Source organism: Salvelinus alpinus, chromosome 36, assembly GCF_045679555.1.
Source record: "Salvelinus alpinus chromosome 36, SLU_Salpinus.1, whole genome shotgun sequence".
NCBI classification, from domain to species: domain Eukaryota; kingdom Metazoa; phylum Chordata; class Actinopteri; order Salmoniformes; family Salmonidae; genus Salvelinus; species Salvelinus alpinus.
The window spans coordinates 19,213,117-19,233,074 of NC_092121.1; the positions used below are offsets into that span (position 1 = coordinate 19,213,117).

At 45.9% G+C, this 19,958-nt stretch overlaps 1 protein-coding gene across 1 annotated transcript in view; it reads right to left on the reverse strand.

Annotated features, from left to right (window-relative positions):
• The window catches only part of LOC139564797 (liprin-alpha-3-like), a 33,327-nt gene extending 13,836 nt beyond the window's left edge, over positions 1-19,491 (reverse strand). The window contains exons 1-14 of the mRNA XM_071384625.1: positions 19,230-19,491; positions 15,856-17,405; positions 8,580-8,681; positions 6,774-6,938; positions 6,380-6,454; positions 6,230-6,289; positions 5,938-6,072; positions 5,704-5,796; positions 5,006-5,058; positions 4,771-4,864; positions 4,459-4,593; positions 999-1,082; positions 331-462; positions 10-72 (exon numbers count right to left, since the gene is read on the reverse strand). Of these exons, the coding sequence (XP_071240726.1) occupies positions 10-72; positions 331-462; positions 999-1,082; positions 4,459-4,593; positions 4,771-4,864; positions 5,006-5,058; positions 5,704-5,796; positions 5,938-6,072; positions 6,230-6,289; positions 6,380-6,454; positions 6,774-6,938; positions 8,580-8,681; positions 15,856-16,194 (1,530 nt within the window). The 5' untranslated portion in view covers positions 16,195-17,405; positions 19,230-19,491. The remainder of the gene's footprint in view (positions 1-9; positions 73-330; positions 463-998; positions 1,083-4,458; positions 4,594-4,770; positions 4,865-5,005; positions 5,059-5,703; positions 5,797-5,937; positions 6,073-6,229; positions 6,290-6,379; positions 6,455-6,773; positions 6,939-8,579; positions 8,682-15,855; positions 17,406-19,229) is intronic.
• Positions 19,492-19,958: the final 467 nt, after the last annotated feature.

The window sequence follows — 19,958 nt, forward strand, 5'->3', positions numbered from 1 at the left end:
TTGATATACCTTGTTTGCTAGAAGGTCGTCCTGGATCTTCTTCATGTTAGAAAGTTCCTCAGAGAGAGCATTCTGAAAGGATCACCATTAAAAAAAACTTTATTAGGTCTACTGCATAACAACAACATATCTGTAATTACACATTATCAATGCCATGAGGTCCGAACTGTATTCCATAGTAGCTGTTTAGAGCCAGAGTGGGTTTAATATTGAAGTGACAACAGTCTTGAATAGAAACTGGATGAAGAGGATTGTGTTGACAGTTTTGAGTGGGAACTATGCTAAGTGTGAAGACGTGTGAGTGGGTGTGAGTGGGCCGGTAAGTAGTACCTTGTCCTCCAGGGCAGCCATCCTCTCCTTGAGATGGAGCTGAAGCCTTTCGTTAGACTCAGACAGCAGCTTGTCCACCGTGTCAGACAGACGCTTGTTGTGTTCATCATTCATCCTCTCCCTCTGCCTCGCCTAGGGAAAGGAGAGAGAGAAAGAGAGAGAGAGCGAGAGAGAGAGAGGGAGAGAGAGAGAGAGAGAGAGAGAGAGAGAGAGAGAGAGAGAGAGAGAGAGAGAGAGAGAGAGAGCGAGAGAGAGAGAGAGAGAGAGAGAGAGAGAGAGAGAGAAAGAGAAAGAGAAAGAGAAAGAGAAAAGACAGAGATTAGGGAGCTAAATAGTGAGGTATTTTCATGTCTGTTATTGTTTCTACTGTTGATCCTGTTGACATCTTGGACAAGGCCTCTCCAGTTTGGAAACTCTGTGTGCCTCCCTTGCCCTGAGGCAGGGAGAGAGTAAAATAGAAAAATGGAAGGACAGAGGGTGGGCGGAGAGTTAACAGCGACCTTTCTGCTTGACTGAGTGAGAGAGAAGGAGATTGGGATCTGAATACAGACTGACAAATAGGGTTTAGAAAATTAGTATGCCATTGTAGAGTAAAGAGTGATAAAGGAATGGTATGAAAGAGGGGGTGAAAGGGAGAAAAAGAAAAAGGGAGAGCGAGCATGACTCACCCTCTGTAACTCCTGATTCTTCTCCTCTAGTTGCGCCTCCATCTGTCGCAGTCGCTCCTCAAAGTTACCATGACGCTCCTCAGCCTGTGATGCAAGAGGAGGGTGGGGAGTCAAAACAGGCAGCATGTCAGAATGTTGATAGAACATAATTATGACTGCGCAACCTTGGGTTGGGTCAACCTTTTGATTTAAGTGATCCCCTGTCTGTGCAGATCATAGTCAAACACAGTAGGATGTTTTCTAGCATACACATTCCCTTCTGATCTGTTTGCAGATGTCAGTCAGTGGCGGTCAGTGCTGTTTAAGATTGAGTTTTTCATGAGCATGGCCTTATTTCTATTACAGCATATTGGATGACTGTCATTCATATTCCATTCACCCAGTTCAATGTAACAGCGAAAGGTTTAGGCTACTACAGGATACTCAAATTTTACCTATACCCTCATGAGGTTGCTACAACTTAGCCTATGAATTAAAGTTTACAAATTAGGTGCACACAGGTCAAGAGAAAATTTTGAGGTGACAGACAGTGACACATGGACAGACAGTGACACATTCAATACCGCCTTGCACACTCTTGCCTGCTTCTAGCTGATATAGGGTGTAATCATTAGTCCAACAGTTGCAAACAAGAGTTTCTATTGTACAAATTCAGGTATGTTCATCCCCGTTTTGTTCCATTTGCTTCCGTTTAAGAAACATTTTCCAACAAAATCGGCGGAATGAATACACCCCTGATCACTCGTAAACACAGTTCACTTTCATAGCAGCCACTTTGTATTCTTCTTGCATCCATGCGCTCTCCTCCTCTCACCTTGTCCCCCTATGTGACCAGGCGAAAAAACCTTTCCAAGCCAAACCATATCATAACCGCTACTCATAGCCTACATGTTGTCACCATATTAGCTAAAGTAACGTCATAGTCAACATAGCTAATACAACTAGCACAATAGTAAACCCGCTACAATCATGAAGTAACGTTACACCGGCGGGCCCCGGTGGCAATAAATTAGTAAAAGTTTACCTTGACTTGGAAGAGTTTCAGTGTTATGTTGGATAGTCATAGCCAGCTAGCTAACATAGCATCCCTCTGTTTGAGCAGGGTGTTTGAGTAGGCTAAACTAGCTAGCTGCATTTGCTAGCTAAGTAAGTGAAACTCAAAGTGGAATAAATTCATATGTTCAACACTGTTCAACTATTGTCTTTCTCTCTCTTTGAGTCAGCTTTCATGCAGTATTTTTCTGTTACCCAAAATAAATTACTCACCACATTTATGCACTGCAGTGCTAGCTAGATGTAGCTTATGCTTTCAGTACTAGATTCATTCTCGGATCCTTTGATTGGGTGGACAACATGTCAGTTCATGCTGCAAGAGCTCTGATAGGTTGGAGGACGTCCTCCGGAAGTTGTCATAATTACTGTGTAAGTCTATGGAAGGGGGTGAGAACCATTTTGGGGGTTTGGTATTGAAGTCAATGTACCCAGAGGAGAATAGAAAGCTAGCTGTCCCCCAGCTACACCATGGTGCTACATTACAGAGTGATGTTATTGCAAAATAGTGTGTTTTAATCAATTATTTGGTGACATGTGATTATATTTAGTATAGTTTTATCTAAAAAGGATAACTGAAATGTTTTACAATTTAATTTTTTTTATGAAATTCACTGAGGAGGATGGTCCTCCCCTTCCTCCTCTGAGGAGCCTCCACTGATGTCAGTGTACATGAATCTTATTTGGAGTGACATTTCAGCCATCTTGCCTCAACAAGTACTACATAATTGGTTCTTTAGGGTTACGCTGATGATTGAGACATTTACATCTCCTTGACAATCATGTTTGTTATAAATTACAGTTTTATGATACAAGCAATTAACTATCATACAGCTCTTGACATGTTCTGCACCTGAGGCTGAACTACAATGTGAACAGTATGATGAACAGTATGATGAACAGTATGATGAACAGTGTGATGAACAGTATGATGAACAGTATGATGAACAGTGTGATGAACAGTGTGATGAACAGTGTGATGAACAGTGTGATGAACAGTATGATGAACAGTGTGATGAACAGTATGATGAACAGTGTGATGAACAGTGTGATGAACAGTGTGATGAACAGTGTGATGAACAGTATGATGAACAGTATGATGAACAGTGTGATGAACAGTGTGATGAACAGTGTGATGAACAGTGTGATGAACAGTATGATGAACAGTGTGATGAACAGTATGATGAACAGTATGATGAACAGTATGATGAACAGTGTGATGAACAGTATGATGAACAGTGTGATGAACAGTATGATGAACAGTGTGATGAACAGTGTGATGAACAGTATGATGAACAGTGTGATGAACAGTGTGATGAACAGTATGATGAACAGTGTGATGAACAGTGTGATGAACAGTGTGATGAACAGTATGATGAACAGTGTGATGAACAGTATGATGAACAGTGTGATGAACAGTGTGATGAACAGTGTGATGAACAGTGTGATGAACAGTATGATGAACAGTATGATGAACAGTATGATGAACAGTATGATGAACAGTGTGATGAACAGTATGATGAACAGTGTGATGAACAGTATGATGAACAGTGTGATGAACAGTATGATGAACAGTATGATGAACAGTATGATGAACAGTGTGATGAACAGTATGATGAACAGTATGATGAACAGTATGATGAACAGTATGATGAACAGTGTGATGAACAGTGTGATGAACAGTATGATGAACAGTATGATGAACAGTATGATGAACAGTATGATGAACAGTGTGATGAACAGTATGATGAACAGTGTGATGAACAGTATGATGAACAGTATGATGAACAGTATGATGAACAGTATGATGAACAGTGTGATGAACAGTGTGATGAACAGTATGATGAACAGTGTGATGAACAGTATGATGAACAGTGTGATGAACAGTGTGATGAACAGTGTGATGAACAGTATGATGAACAGTGTGATGAACAGTATGATGAACAGTATGACGAACAGTGTGATGAACAGTATGATGAACAGTGTGATGAACAGTGTGATGAACAGTGTGATGAACAGTGTGATGAACAGTGTGATGAACAGTGTGATGAACAGTATGATGAACAGTGTGATGAACAGTGTGATGAACAGTATGATGAACAGTATGATGAACAGTGTGATGAACAGTGTGATGAACATTGTGATGAAGCAGCATCCATTATCATGCAGGGCTCGTAGCAGCTATTTATTTATTTCAGATTTTGATTTGATATTAATTTGATTTGAGCGTGCTGTCAATTTTACACACGAATGCACGCTTGGAGGTACTCACGCACGCACACACGCACGCACGCACGCACGCACGCACGCACGCACGCACGCACGCACGCACACACACACACACACACACACACACACACACACACACACACACACACACACACACACACAGGTAGTGGAGGTGGTGTACCTTGTTGAGTGCAGCCACTCTCTGGGCGAGCTGGGCCTCTATCTCAGGCAGCGTCTCGGCCCTCTGCAGGGTCTGCTGCAGCTTCTGCTTGGCATCGTCTAGACGCTCCTGGAGCTGCCTGTTCTTCTCCTCACTCTGCAGGAGTGGAGGAGGAGGAGGAGGAGGAGGAGGAGGAGGAGGAGGAAGAGGAGGAGGAGGAGGAGGAGGAGGAGGAGGAGGAGGAGGAGAAGGAATTGAGCTTTTATCATTGCTAAACTACAAATCCTCTCCACTAGCAGAAACAACCAGGAGAAAGCAGGTCGCTTCACCCACCTGCCTGTAGAGGGAGTCTTTACTGGCCAGGTCATTCTCCAGCCTGTCTTTAATGTCGTGGAGAGACGTCGCCTCCCTCTGGGCACTTAGGTACCTGCAGGCACACAGCACAATGACATACCGCAGACACACCTCGAAGGCAATGTCATACAACTGAACACAACAGACACAATTGCCTATGGCAAAAGACATTCCCTGGTGTATTCAGGGGGGGTGGATAGACAGTTGTATTTACCTGCGTTCTAAAGTAGTTATTCTCTCCTCCATGTCCTCTCTCTGACAAAGAGCCTGATAGAGAGGAGAAAGGGGAGGGACAGACAGACAGAGGAAAAGAGAGAAATAAAAAGAGGGAGAAAATAACATAAAAGTTGGGCATGATCAAAGGGACTTGGCGCTGCTGGCTAAACCACTATAACTGTAGCTGAAGTATGATAATGATTAGTTGAAGGAAGTTGTTGACAGAGGAAACACGTCTCTGCCAAGTGACAGATGTTATTGCACAAGTCCTGGAGGAGGAGGAGGAGGGGGAGGAGGGAAGAAGGAGGAGGAGGAATGGGAGGGAGAGGAGGAGGGAGGAGGAGGTAGGGGGTGTGGTGACTGGGTGGCTCTGGGACCACTAGTCCCAAAGTTCCTCCCAGTACCAAGCCACCAATCAGCTGTGTGAGTGACAGCGCCAGCTTCTATCCACGCAGCTTCTATCCACGCGCTTGCCTGTTTACTAGTGATACTGTCCCCATGGCTACAGGGCAAGTCTCACACATACAGTACAGTACAGTAGCAGTTATTGCTGCCAAGTAGGAAAATGGCTCTGTTGCCACAGGAAACTGTTACATTTCTCTAATAGAGTAGGGAAAACAGACACAAATTTCTCTCTAGCGCAATGAGATGCTGACACACAAGTGTATTTTCAACCAATTGGGAAGTAGAGCTCACCTCCTTCACATCCCTCTGCAGTTTCTGATTGGCTTCCTCTGACTTGGTCACCTCCCTCCTAGCTGCAGTCAGCTGTTCCTCGATCTCTCCAACCTGGAGGGTGACATAATAGTTACACACAAGAAGCCACCATCTGGGTTAGTATCACATCTATGAAAGTCCTATTCCTTAAAACACATGTATGTCTGGTGTATGTATGACTCAAACTGTTAGTTATCTCTATTTGTCACTCACCTGTCTGCACATGAGGGCCAGTCTTTCTTTCAGCTGGGCCAGCTCTGCTCTCTGCCGCTCTATCTCTGTTTCTCTCTGTCTCTCTCTGTCAATCTCTCCATCCTCCAGGATGGAAGAGGGTCCATTGGGCAGCCGCTGTGAAAGGAAGAAGGAGGAAAACGACAAGGAAAAGACAATATCATATAAAGATGGAAATGTGATGCAACTCCTTAAACTCCAAGCAAACTATGCAGCACATGAGACACTAATACTTCAACATTTACTTCAGCCAATACAGCATAAATCCCCTCACCTCTTTCCCATTTTCTAAGCCTTGTTGGCGTCTTTTGATTTGGTCTCGTAGAGAATGGCACTAGGTAGAGATGGAGAACAGAAAGGTTTAGAAAATATGCTTTATCTGCGGAGAGAGGAAAAGGAGAACGAGCAGAGGAGGATAACTCACCTCATTTGAGGAGGACTCCAGCTCTTCCTCTAAAACAGTCACTCGCTCCAGAGCCACACGTAACCTCTCTCGCACCTAAGGAAGTCCCAGACAGACAAAGGGGGAGAGAAAGACGAGATAGTGGAAAGAGAGAAAGAGAGTGGGAGTGAAGGGGAGAGAGAGGTGGATGTTAGTACAGAAGGTTAAGAATACATCCTGTGGAGCCAGCCCACTCACTCCTCCATTTAGCACCCAGACTGACCTTCTTGTCCAGCCCTTTACCACACACACACACACACACACACACACACACACACACACACACACACACACACACACACACACACACACACACACACACACACACACACACACACACACACACACACACACACACACACACACACACACACACCTTCTCGTCCAGGGCTTTGTGGTGTTCGAACAGGGACTTGAGGGCCTTGAGGACCTCCACCTCGCTGGAGACCCCGGCAGGAGACTGGGCCTGCCTCTTCACCACTGTCATCCTCAGACTGCGCTCATGACGAGACACCAGGCACTCCAGATGCTCCAGCAGCAGCTAGACACACAGAGAGCAGGGGCCACTTGGAATAAGGATCTGAGCTACATGACAACAGAATTTCAGCATGATTATAGGGAAGGACACTCAACAAGCACAGCACTTACACAAATTACTGATGATTGGATGAGAGAAATTGATGATAAAATGATTGTGGGGGCTGTCTTGTTAGACTTCAGTGCAGCTTTTGACATTATCAATCATAGTCTGCTGCTGGAAAAACATATGTTATGGCTTTACACCCACCTCTATAATGTGGATAAAGAGTTACTTGTCTAACAGAACCCAGAGGGTGTTCTTTAATGGAAGCCTCTCAAATACAATCCAGTTAGAATGAGGAATTCCCCCAGGTAACTGTTTAGGCCCCTTGCTTTTTAAATTTTTTACTAATGACATGCCACGGACTTTGAGTAAAGCCAGAGTGTCTATGTATGCGGATGACTCAACACTATACATGTCAGCTACTACAGCGACTGAAATGACTGTAACACTCAACAAAAAGCTGCAGTTAGTTTCAGAGTGGGTGGCAAGGAATAAGTTAGCCCTAAATATTTCTAAAACTAAAAGCTTTGTATTTGGAACAAAACACTCACTAAACTCTAAACCTCAACTAAATATTGTAATAAATAATGTGGAAATTGAGCAAGTTGAGATGACTAAACTGCTTGGAGTAACCCTAGATTGTAAACTGTCATGGTCAAAACAAATTGCAGTAGTAGCTAAGATGGGGAGAAGTCTGTCTATAATAAAGTGATGCTCTGCCTTCTTAACAACACTATCAACAAGGCAGGTCCTACAGGCCCTAGTTTTGTCGCACCTTGACTACTGTTCAGTTGTGTGGTCAAGTGCCACAAAAAAGGACTTAGGAAATTGCAATTGGCTCAGAACAGGGCAGCACGGCTGGCGCTTGGATGTACACAGAGAGCTAATATTAATAATATCCATGTCAATCTCTCCTGGCTGAAAGTGGAGGAGAGATTGACTTCATCACTACTTGTATTTATGAGAGGTATTGAGGTATGTTGAATGCACCGCGCTGTTTGTCTAAACTACTGGCACACAGCTCGGACACCCATGCATACCCCACAAGAGGTCTCTTCACAGTCCCCAAGTCCAGAACAGACTATGGGAGGCACACAGTACTACATAGAGCCATCACTACATGGAACTCTATTCCACATCAAGTAACTGACGCAAGCAGTAAAAGTATATTTAAAAAACAGATTAAAAAAACACCTTATGGAACAGCTGTGAAGCAACAAACATTGGCACAGACACTTACACACACACACAATAACATACACATGGATTTAGTACTGTAGATGTGGTAGTGGTGGAGTAGGGGGCTGAGGGCACACAGTGTGTTGTGAAATCCCTGAATGTATTGTAATGTTTTTCAAATTGTATAAACTGCATTAATTTAGCTGGACCCCAGGAAGAGTAGCTGCTGCTTTGGCAGCAGCTGATGGGGCTCCATAATAAATACAAATACAAACTGAACTGTATAACATATAGGTATACAGACATACTCAAGCGTAAACACATGCACACATCAATAGACACAAAGACGTACACTCAAGCCCACAATTCAACACACACGCGCACACACACACAAACACACACACACAGAAACAGACTTACCCGTGTGTTGTTCCTCTCTGCCTTGAGTTCTGCTATCTCCTCCTCTCTCTCCAGCAGCTGCTCCCGGCAGACATTCAGCTCTTTGGTCAGCACTGCAAACTCCTGCAGAGACACAAGGGGGCGGCGTTACTCACGATACACTGTATGTAGCCATAATCATATACAGTACATTAGCACACATACATACAGCACAATTACAAACAGTTCAACAAGACACAATTAAGCACCAAAACATTTCAAAAAGAAAATACAAACATTTAAATTACAGACCTGTGACACACTGGTGTGACACATACACACACAGTGGAGGCTGGTGGGAGGAGCTATAGGAGGACTAGCTCATTGTAATGGCTAGAATGGGATAAATAGAAGGGGATCACAGACAAAGATATGGAAACCACATTTGACTCCATTCCATGCATTCCAGCCATTAGAATGAGCCCGTCCTCCTATAGCACCTCCCACCAGCCTCCACTGAACCCCCCACCACTGAGTCGACTATAGTATGACGTTGAGTTTCCAACTACGTATATCTGGGAGCAGATAATGTCTATGTTCCTGGCCTGGGTTGCTCATAACCCTCCAGTGAACACCTCATGGCCATTCTGTTGTGGCCATGGCGGGGCCAGCCATGTTGTGTAGGCTAGGCTGACATATGGCCACATATGACACTGTACCATCCTCTGTCCTGTCGGCTATCTTGGCTCAGATGGACTTTACCCGTGCGTGACCAAGCCGTGACACACATTGACTATCAGTGTCACAGTAAGGAAAGACATGCAACCGCCCGTGTCCTGGAGCATGTGAAGACTGAATCATGGGCGTTCCCACAAGCCACTGAGAAGCATTGGTGCTCAGTCCAGCTCTTCCAGTATATGGTGTAATTCTACATGCCCTGGAGCATTATAACATAACATTGTTGATTATTGTGTTCAGTGGACTGGTAGGAATATTAGGGACTGGGCTGTCAGTGTGCACATCAGTGGTAACTACTGATAGAGGAGAAAGGGGGGAAAGAAGACAGGAGGAAAAGGGAAAAAGAAGACAGGGGAAAAGGGAAAAAGACGACAGGGGAAAAGGGAAAAAGAAGACAGGGGAAAAGGGAAAAAGAAGACAGGGGAAAAGGGAAAAAGACAACAGGGGAAAAGGGAAAAAGACAACAGGGGAAAAGGGAAAAAGAAGACTGGGGAAAAGGAAGAGAGATGGTACAGAGCAGACCCATAGGAATTTGGAATTCTGGGATTGATTCTAGCTGAAAAGACAGTTTTGGCACCAATATCCCACAATTATATGCTTTCTCTCTCTAGAGTTCTCTCTTTCTATCCTTGTCTCACTCCCCCTCCACAGTCCAAGACACAATGTGATCATAAACTACCTCAAGGTGTCTCTCGAATGTACCAAGCCTCCATCTCTCCCTCTCATCCTCTCACATGGCCTACTCGCTCTCATCCTCACAATCCTTCATCCATCTCTATCTCTCCATGTGATAACCCAGAACACCTAAGAATAGACGCCAGAAGCTCCATCATTAGTATGCAACAATATGCAAATTGGCCTGATTTGTTAGTCTGTGTGTGTGTTTCATACCACCAGTTCTCTCTCTGTACCATGCTCTTATTCTCACTCTGCAGCCCTCTCTCTCTATCAATCTGTCTCTCCACTCTCCCTCTCTCTCGGCAGTGGCGGCACACTCTGAGCAGACGCACTCAATGAACCCTGCTAGTGTTGAATCTATCACAGCGCTCTGTGCTGCTAGCCCTAGTGTTGAATCTATCACAGCGCTCTGGTCTGCTAGCCCTAGTGTTGAATCTATCACAGCACTCAGGTCTGCTAGCCCTAGTGTTGAATCTATCACAGCGCTCTGTGCTGCTAGCTCTAGTGTTGAATCTATCACAGCGCTCTGTGCTGCTAGCCCTAGTGTTGAATCTATCACAGCGCTCTGTGCTGCTAGCTCTAGTGTTGAATCTATCACAGCGCTCTGTGCTGCTAGCCCTAGTGTTGAATCTATCACAGCGCTCTGTGCTGCTAGCCCTAGTGTTGAATCTATCACAGCGCTCTGTGCTGCTAGCTCTAGTGTTGAATGTATCACAGCGCTCTGGTCTGCTAGCTCTAGTGTTGAATGTATCACAGCGCTCTGTGCTGCTAGCCCTAGTGTTGAATCTATCACAGCGCTCTGTGCTGCTAGCCCTAGTGTTGAATCTATCACAGCGCTCTGGTCTGCTAGCTCTAGTGTTGAATCTATCACAGCGCTCTGTGCTGCTAGCCCTAGTGTTGAATCTATCACAGCGCTCTGTGCTGCTAGCCCTAGTGTTGAATCTATCACAGCGCTCTGTGCTGCTAGCTCTAGTGTTGAATCTATCACAGCGCTCTGTGCTGCTAGCCCTAGTGTTGAATCTATCACAGCGCTCTGTGCTGCTAGCTCTAGTGTTGAATCTATCACAGCGCTCTGTGCTGCTAGCTCTAGTGTTGAATCTATCACAGCGCTCTGGTCTGCTAGCTCTAGTGTTGAATCTATCACAACGCTCTGTGCTGCTAGCTCTAGTGTTGAATCTATCACAGCGCTCTGTGCTGCTAGTTCTAGTGTTGAATCTATCACAGCGCTCTGTGCTGCTAGCTCTAGTGTTGAATCTATCACAGCGCTCTGGTCTGCTAGCCCTGGTGTTGAATCTATCACAGCGCTCTGTGCTGCTAGCCCTAGTGTTGAATCTATCACAGCGCTCTGTGCTGCTAGCTCTAGTGTTGAATCTATCACAGCGCTCTGTGCTGCTAGCCCTAGTGTTGAATCTATCACAGCGCACTGTGCTGCTAGCTCTAGTGTTGAATCTATCACAACGCTCTGTGCTGCTAGCCCTAGTGTTGAATCTATCACAGCACTCTGTGCTGCTAGCTCTAGTGTTGAATCTATCACAGCGCTCTGTACTGCTAGCCCTAGTGTTGAATCTATCACAGCGCTCTGTACTGCTAGCCCTAGTGTTGAATCTATCACAGCGCTCTGTGCTGCTAGCTCTAGTGTTGAATCTATCACAGCGCTCTGTGCTGCTAGCTCTAGTGTTGAATCTATCACAGCGCTCTGTGTGCTGCTAGCTCTAGTGTTGAATCTATCACAGCGCTCTGTGCTGCTAGCCCTAGCGTTGAATCTATCACAGCGCTCTGGTCTGCTAGCTCTAGTGTTGAATCTATCACAGCGCTCTGTGCTGCTAGCCCTAGTGTTGAATCTATCACAGCGCTCTGTGCTGCTAGCTCTAGTGTTGAATCTATCACAGCGCTCTGTGCTGCTAGCCCTAGTGTTGAATCTATCACAGAGCTCTGGTCTGCTAGCTCTAGCTTTGAATCTATCACAGCGCTCTGTGCTGCTAGCTCTAGTGTTGAATCTATCACAGCTCTCTGTGCTGCTAGCTCTAGTGTTGAATCTATCACAGCGCTCTGTGCTGCTAGCCCTAGTGTTGAATCTATCACAGCGCTCTGTGCTGCTAGCTCTAGTGTTGAATCTATCACAGCTCTCTGTGCTGCTAGCTCTAGTGTTGAATCTATCACAGCGCTCTGTGCTGCTAGCCCTAGTGTTGAATCTATCACAGCACTCTGTGCTGCTAGCTCTAGTGTTGAATCTATCACAGCGCTCTGTGCTGCTAGCCCTAGTGTTGAATCTATCACAGCGCTCTGTACTGCTAGCCCTAGTGTTGAATCTATCACAGCGCTCTGTGCTACTAGCTCTAGTGTTGAATCTATCACAGCGCTCTGTGCTGCTAGCTCTAGTGTTGAATCTATCACAGCGCTCTGTGCTGCTAGCTCTAGTGTTGAATCTATCACAGCGCTCTGTGCTGTTAGCCCTAGCGTTGAATCTATCACAGCGCTCTGTACTGCTAGCTCTAGTGTTGAATCTATCACAGCGCTCTGTGCTGCTAGCTCTAGTGTTGAATCTATCACAGCGCTCTGTGCTGCTAGCTCTAGTGTTGAATCTATCACAGCACTCTGTGCTGCTAGCTCTAGTGTTGAATCTATCACAGCACTCTGTGCTGCTAGCTCTAGTGTTGAATCTATCACAGCGTTCTGTGCTGCTAGCTCTAGTGTTGAATCTATCACAGCACTCTGTGCTGCTAGCTCTAGTGTTGAATCTATCACAGCGCTCTGTGCTGCTAGCTCTAGTGTTGAATCTATCACAGCGCTCTGTGCTGCTAGCTCTAGTGTTGAATCTATCACAGCGCTCTGTGCTGCTAGCCCTAGCGTTGAATCTATCACAGCGCTCTGTGCTGCTAGCTCTAGTGTTGAATCTATCACAGCGCTCTGTGCTGCTAGCTCTAGTGTTGAATGTATCACAGCGCTCTGTGCTGCTAGCCCTGGTGTTGAATCTATCACAGCGCTCTGTGCTACTAGCTCTAGTGTTGAATCTATCACAGCGCTCTGTGCTGCTAGCTCTAGTGTTGAATCTATCACAGCGCTCTGTGCTGCTAGCTCTAGTGTTGAATCTATCACAGCGCTCTGTGCTGTTAGCCCTAGCGTTGAATCTATCACAGCGCTCTGTACTGCTAGCTCTAGTGTTGAATCTATCACAGCGCTCTGTGCTGCTAGCTCTAGTGTTGAATCTATCACAGCGCTCTGTGCTGCTAGCTCTAGTGTTGAATCTATCACAGCACTCTGTGCTGCTAGCTCTAGTGTTGAATCTATCACAGCACTTTGTGCTGCTAGCTCTAGTGTTGAATCTATCACAGCGTTCTGTGCTGCTAGCTCTAGTGTTGAATCTATCACAGCACTCTGTGCTGCTAGCTCTAGTGTTGAATCTATCACAGCGCTCTGTGCTGCTAGCTCTAGTGTTGAATCTATCACAGCGCTCTGTGCTGCTAGCTCTAGTGTTGAATCTATCACAGCGCTCTGTGCTGCTAGCCCTAGCGTTGAATCTATCACAGCGCTCTGTGCTGCTAGCTCTAGTGTTGAATCTATCACAGCGCTCTGTGCTGCTAGCTCTAGTGTTGAATGTATCACAGCGCTCTGTGCTGCTAGCCCTGGTGTTGAATCTATCACAGCGCTCTGTGCTGCTAGCTGTAGTGTTGAATCTATCACAGCACTCTGTGCTGCTCGCTCTAGTGTTGAATCTATCACAGCGCTCTGTGCTGCTACCTCTAGTGTTGAATCTATCACAGCGCTCTGTGCTGCTCGCATCATGTGTGTATGTGTGTGTCCGTAGATGTATGCACCATATTGATCCCCCTCTCAGTGAGGTAATATGGCCCTTTAATGTCCAGTCATTCTCAGTAAGAACACATTGTCCTATCACATCTGTTATTGCTTTCAATAGTTCAGAGAACATATGGGTTCTAACAAAATAAACCGCATCACTCCACTTAGGCATCCAGGGAGACTGCCTGTCTGAAATCCAAGATGGAGTCCTTTTCGCATGTTCAGTGGCGTCAGTCACACTAGAATGATTACGCCACGGGCATAAGGATGTGGGCTAATATTGGCCTGGGTATTATAGAGGTCTTTACTCAATCGAATGGAACCGCCAATAATATGTAACAGTCTGTCATCATGTCTAAGTCATGATTCAGCCACAGCCCTGCTCAGTATGCACCAGAAGTGGTCCGTAGGAGCAGGAACATACCAACAAGAACAGACGGAACAGCTAAGTACAGATGGAACAACTCAGTAAATAACTGAACAGCTCATTGGTGAGTCCAGTAGATAGCAGGATAGCTCAGTATGGATAAGAGAAGCAACATAAAACCAGAACCATGTTAAGGTCTGAGCATAAAAAACTGAAATATAACATTTACATAAGTATTCAGACCCTTTACTCAGTACTTTGTTGAAGCACCTTTGGCAGCGATTACAGCCTCGAGTCTTCTTGGGTATGACGGTACAAGCTTGGCACACCTGTATTTGGGGAGTTTCTCCCATTCTTCTCTGCAGATCCTCTCAAGTTCTGTCAGGTTGGATGGGGAGCGTCGCTGCACAGCTATTTTCAGGTCTCTCCAGAGATGTTCGATCAGGTTCAAGTCCGGGCTCTGGCTGGGCCACTCAAGGACATTCAGAGACTTGTCCCGAAGCCACTCCTGTGTTGTCTTGGCTGTGTACTTAGAGTTGTTGTCCTGTTGGAAGGTAAACGTTTTCCCCAGTCTGAGGTCCTGAGCGCTCTGGAGCAGGTTTTCTGTACTTTGCTCTGTTCATCTTTCCCTCGATCCTGACGAGTCTCCCAGTCCATGTCACTGAAAAACATCCCCACAGCATGATGCTGCCACCACCATGCTTTACCGTAGGGATGGTCCCAGGTTTCCTCCAGACGTGACACTTGGCATTCAGGCCGAAGAGTTCAATCTTGGTTTCATCAGACCAGAGAATCTTGTTTCTCGTGGTCTGAGAGTCCTTTAGGTGCCTTTTGGCAAACTCCAAGCGGGCTGTCATGTGCCTTTTACTGAGGAGTGGCTTCCGTCTGGCCACTCTACCATAAAGGTCTGATTGGTGGTGCTGCAGAGATGGTTGTCCTTCTGGAAGGTCCTCCCTTCTCCATAGAGGAACTCTGGAGCTCTGTCAGAGTGACCATCGGGTTCTTGGTCACCTCCCTGACCAAGGCTCTTCTCCCACAATTGCTCAGTTTGGCCGGGCGGCCAGCTCTAGGAAGAGTCTTGATGATTCCAAACTTCTTCCATTTAAGAGTGATGGAGGCCACTGTCAACTGTGGGACCTTATAGACAGGTGTGTGCCTTTCCAAATCATGTCCAATCAATTAAATGTACCACAGGTGGACTCCAATCAAGTTGTAGAAACACCTCAAGGATGATCAATGGAAACAGGATGCACCCGAGCCCAAACAAACAGGATGGAGTCTCATAGCAAAGGGTCTGAATACTTATGTAAATAAGGTATTTCAGTTTTTAATTTTTAATTTATTCTAAAAACCTGTTTTTACTTTGTCATTATGGGATATTGTATGTAGATTGATGAGGGAAATATTTTATTTAATCAATTTTAGAATAAGGCTGTAACGTAACATAACGTGAAAAAAGTCAAGGGGTCTGAATACTTTCTGAATGCACTGTATACACTCACTCTCTCTTGTTCACATTCACAACGTGTTTGCAGCGAGGCAACAGGAAAGTCTCTATAGATTCTTTGTCCAGATCTCACACTTAGTATGTAAACACACATACAACACACACTCATGCACACAGAAACACATACACACAGGCAGCCACAAATGCTAGTGCACACGCAAACACGGACGCACGAATGTACACACACACACACACACAGACACAGACACCCCCCCCCTCCCCGTGTGTACCTGTGGTAGGGCGATGGACAGCTGTCTCGAGAGGGAGTCCTTCTCATGGCCCAGGTCTCGGAGTCGAAGCTGGGCTGTCCCCAGACTGTCCTGGGTCTCCCTCAGGCTGTCCAGCAGCCTCTCCCTCTCCGTCAGCATGTTCACCATCAGAGACTCCAGATTCCCTGTGCTGCCCCCCTCGTCACCTCCGCCCCGGGGCTCTCCTCTGCCCCCGTACCCACCCCCCATACCCCCCATACCGCCTCCGATTCCCCCGCCACTCCCTCCCGGAGAGGAAGGCCCTCCCCCACTCCCGCCACGCCCATCCTCAGAGATGGTGGGCATCACCTCGCACATCATCTTGAGACCGGAGAGTGTGTGGGGTGTTAGCTGAAAGTTGGTGGGTGTCGGTGGAGAGTGTGTGGGGTGTTAGCTGAAAGTTGGTGGGTGTCGGTGGAGAGTGTGTGGGGTGTTAGCTGAAAGTTGGTGGGTGTCGGTGGAGAGTGTGTGGGGTGTTAGCTGAAAGTTGGTGGGTGTCGGTGGAGAATGTGTGGGGTGTTAGCTGAAAGTTGGTGGGTGTCGGTGGAGAGTGTGTGGGGTGTTAGCTGAAAGTTGGTGGGTGTCGGTGGAGAGTGTGTGGGGTGTGGGGTGTTAGCTGAAAGTTGGTGGGTGTCGGTGGAGAGTGTGTGGGGTGTTAGCTGAAGGTTGGTGGGTGTCGGTGGAGAGTGTGTGGGGTGTTAGCTGAAAGTTGGTGGGTGTCGGTGGAGAGTGTGTGGGGTGTTAGCTGAAAGTTGGTGGGTGTCGGTGGAGAGTGTGTGGGGTGTTAGCTGAAAGTTGGTGGGTGTCGGTGGAGAGTGTGGGATTGTTCTGGGAGAATTTGCTTCAAGGAGCTAACAGAAATTTTTTTCAAGTGTGTATGCTTGTATGAGGTAAGGTGTGAAGGCCACTCTATTCTCTTTTGTCTCTCTCTCTATTTCTCTCTGCCTAGCTTTGGCCCTTGGTCTCTCTCTTTTGTTTGTGTCCTTGTCCTTTTCTCCTGTTACTATGTGAGAGAGGTTGGTAGACAGGCAAGCAGAATGGTGGCACTCTGTTACCCTTCTCTCTCCTCTGTACCTCACCTCTCTATGAATAAGACGTCACAGTCATCACTAACAGGCCTGTGTTTGGTTGGTTAACGGCTTGTCACTCTGCACCTTGCTACTTCCTCATCTCTACTTCCTGGCTTCACCAAATTAGCTCCTTTGGATGATTTGCTACAATAGGAATAGCTCTGCTGTGTCTGGCAAACACCTGATTGGCTCTCTGCTTGTGGTGATAACAACTGATTGGTTGTCTCAGTGAGTCTGGCTGAGTGACAGGGCCCAGGTAATTGTGAGGTACCTTTGGGGTGCGGTGTGTGTCTTTAGGTGGGGTGCAGTTAGGTTTCCAAAGGCAAGGTCTAGAGTGGTAGGACGAGTTAGGAGGAGTCCATGGGGGTGTCTAAGAGTTTAGGGAAGGGGCAAGAGGGAGGGCAGGTGTAGTGGATGGCCTCGGACACACCAGGGTGGTCTTCAGACAGATGAGAGAAGCAGCTGGAAAATAGAGAACAAGATGATCAGAAACCGGGGAAAGGAAGAGAGAAACAGGGGAAAGGAAGAGAGAAACAGGGGAAAGGAAGAGAGAAACAGGGGAAAGGAAGAGAGAAACCGGGGAAAGGAAGAGAGAAACAGGGGAAAGGAAGAGAGAAACAGGGGAAAGGAAGAGAGAAACAGGGGAAAGGAAGAGAGAAACCGGGGAAGGGAAGAGAGAAACAGGGGAAGGGAAGAGAGAAACAGGGGAAGGGAAGAGAGAAACAGGGGAAGGGAAGAGAGAAACAGGGGAAAGGAAGAGAGAAACAGGGGAAAGGAAGAGAGAAACAGGGGAAAGGAAGAGAGAAACAGGGGAAAGGAAGAGAGAAACAGGGGAAAGGAAGAGAGAAACAGGGGAAAGGAAGAGAGAAACGGGGGAAAGGAAGAGAGAAACCGGGGAAAGGAAGATAAATTATAGTGTTTTTCCATTAAACTCTCAAGGCTCTCAATCAACTTATATAATTGTAATTGACAAGTTGAAAGAGCCTCATCCTTGGATCTAATAATGCAACAGATTTTAGAGAACAGTTTGTTTGTAACCAACATCATAAAAACAATCCAGGCCGGAAGAGGAGGAAGTGGAGAACCCCTTTTCTGAGATGTGGGTGGACCAGGTGAGATGATGGAGTGGCCAGTACAGACACAAAACCAGATGATAATGACTCAATCAAATCTGTCATAGCCAGTTGGAAGCAGCTGTTTACAGAGCAGGCCAGACAATTAAGACACCTACTGTAGTTTATGTATTGCACAATGAAAGCATTTGACTTGATGAAAAAAAAATCTGTCTAATCAACCTCCACACGCATGCAGGCATGCACACAAACACACGCTCTCTCTCTCTCTTTTCTATCTCTCATCTCTCTCACACACACACACACTTCACACATTCATTGGACATCAAACACACACACACCTATCTCTGTTCCACCACAATGACTAATCAGGAGAATACATAGTTGGAGCCTATTAATTCTGTCCAGCATCTACGGCAACCTACTCCGTTGCACACGTCTGTCTGAAGCTATGTATTCATCGGTCTCTGCTCTTATCTGTCCATACAGCCGATTAGTCATAATGCTAATCATGGATGCGCGTTATACACGGAAATGAGAGTCATGGAGGGTTACGCTGTAGCCTTAGCCTGGCCATCTCGTTCAGTAGGGGGATCATGGGTAAAATAAACGAGCCGGATGTATCCCTTAATAGTCTACAGAGATAGACAGACAGACATGTATTTATGCGGGGCAGTCTCATAACGTATTTGAATTTAAATTGTCATCATTGTAATTATGGACTATGTGTAGTCTGTAGAAGGGTATATATCTCTGTCTCATAATAACCTCTGTCTCACACTGTCATGTACGCTACAATCTGAAAACATATTTAGCGAGAAGGGTCTATGTTAGGCCTAATAAATGAAAACCACAGTCACAACAGAAAAGCGACGTGAATAAACTAAAACAGAAGATGTCATGTATTTAGGCTATGTAGCCTATAGCCTCTTCCCATCCGATTCCCTTCCAATGGCCTCTGCAAATCATTCTGAAAACGAAATAAAGGCTATACACACAAATTAAGGATCATGCATTCTTCTATTCTTAAATGCCCCAATTATATTGTAGGCAATGAAGCATCCCGTTACACCTAATGTTAGGCGTTACACTCCACTGCCTCGCCCCCTCTCCATCCCTCTCCTCAAAAACAGCTGGCAGATCATGCACAGCTCCATCTCACAACATTCATTAAATGTCAGATACCAATATTGTATTAATATTCTTATCTCACCCTGGTCATCGTCGAAAGCAAAACATACATAATTCCCATTTACCCCATCCGGGCATCTCGCGGTTAAAAGTCGTATAGCCGTGAAAACCCAGTTGCCAGCAAGCAACCGCCTCCCCTCTCCCTTCTCACACATGTAAACGATGGCACTGGCGACGTTACACCTCACCATAGACAACCCCCGTCTTTCTCTCTCTCCTCATTCTCTCCATCCATTCCTCCCCCCTCGGATAAAAAGGTGCTGGGTCTTAAAGAAATAATCTCGCAGCTCTCACGCGCACACTCACGCGCGGGGCTATACAATTAATTGATCATGCATGGGAGCGCACGCGCACACACTCATGAGGGCACAGTCGTGATTTCATTTTACATTGACCCACATTAAAATTACACTCACATTCAATGTTAGACCCGGCATGTATGGAAATCAGAGAAGGACTAATAACTTCTCCAGCCTCATATTGTAGGCTACAGTGAAACATTCTCCCCCTCTGGTGTCTAGTATGAGAACTGCGTCATTCACAGCTCAAAACTCACTATTGCTCACACTGGCTTTTTGACCGTGACCCCCCATAATAAACTATGTATATCACAAATATTCCTTTTTGTCTTCAACATATTTCACTATTTAATGTTTGTTGTGCAGAGTGGGTCGTTAAATGTTTAGGCCTAAATATGGTTTATGATTTTTTTTTTAAGTGTTATTTTCAGATCTTTCTAAATTCAACTGTG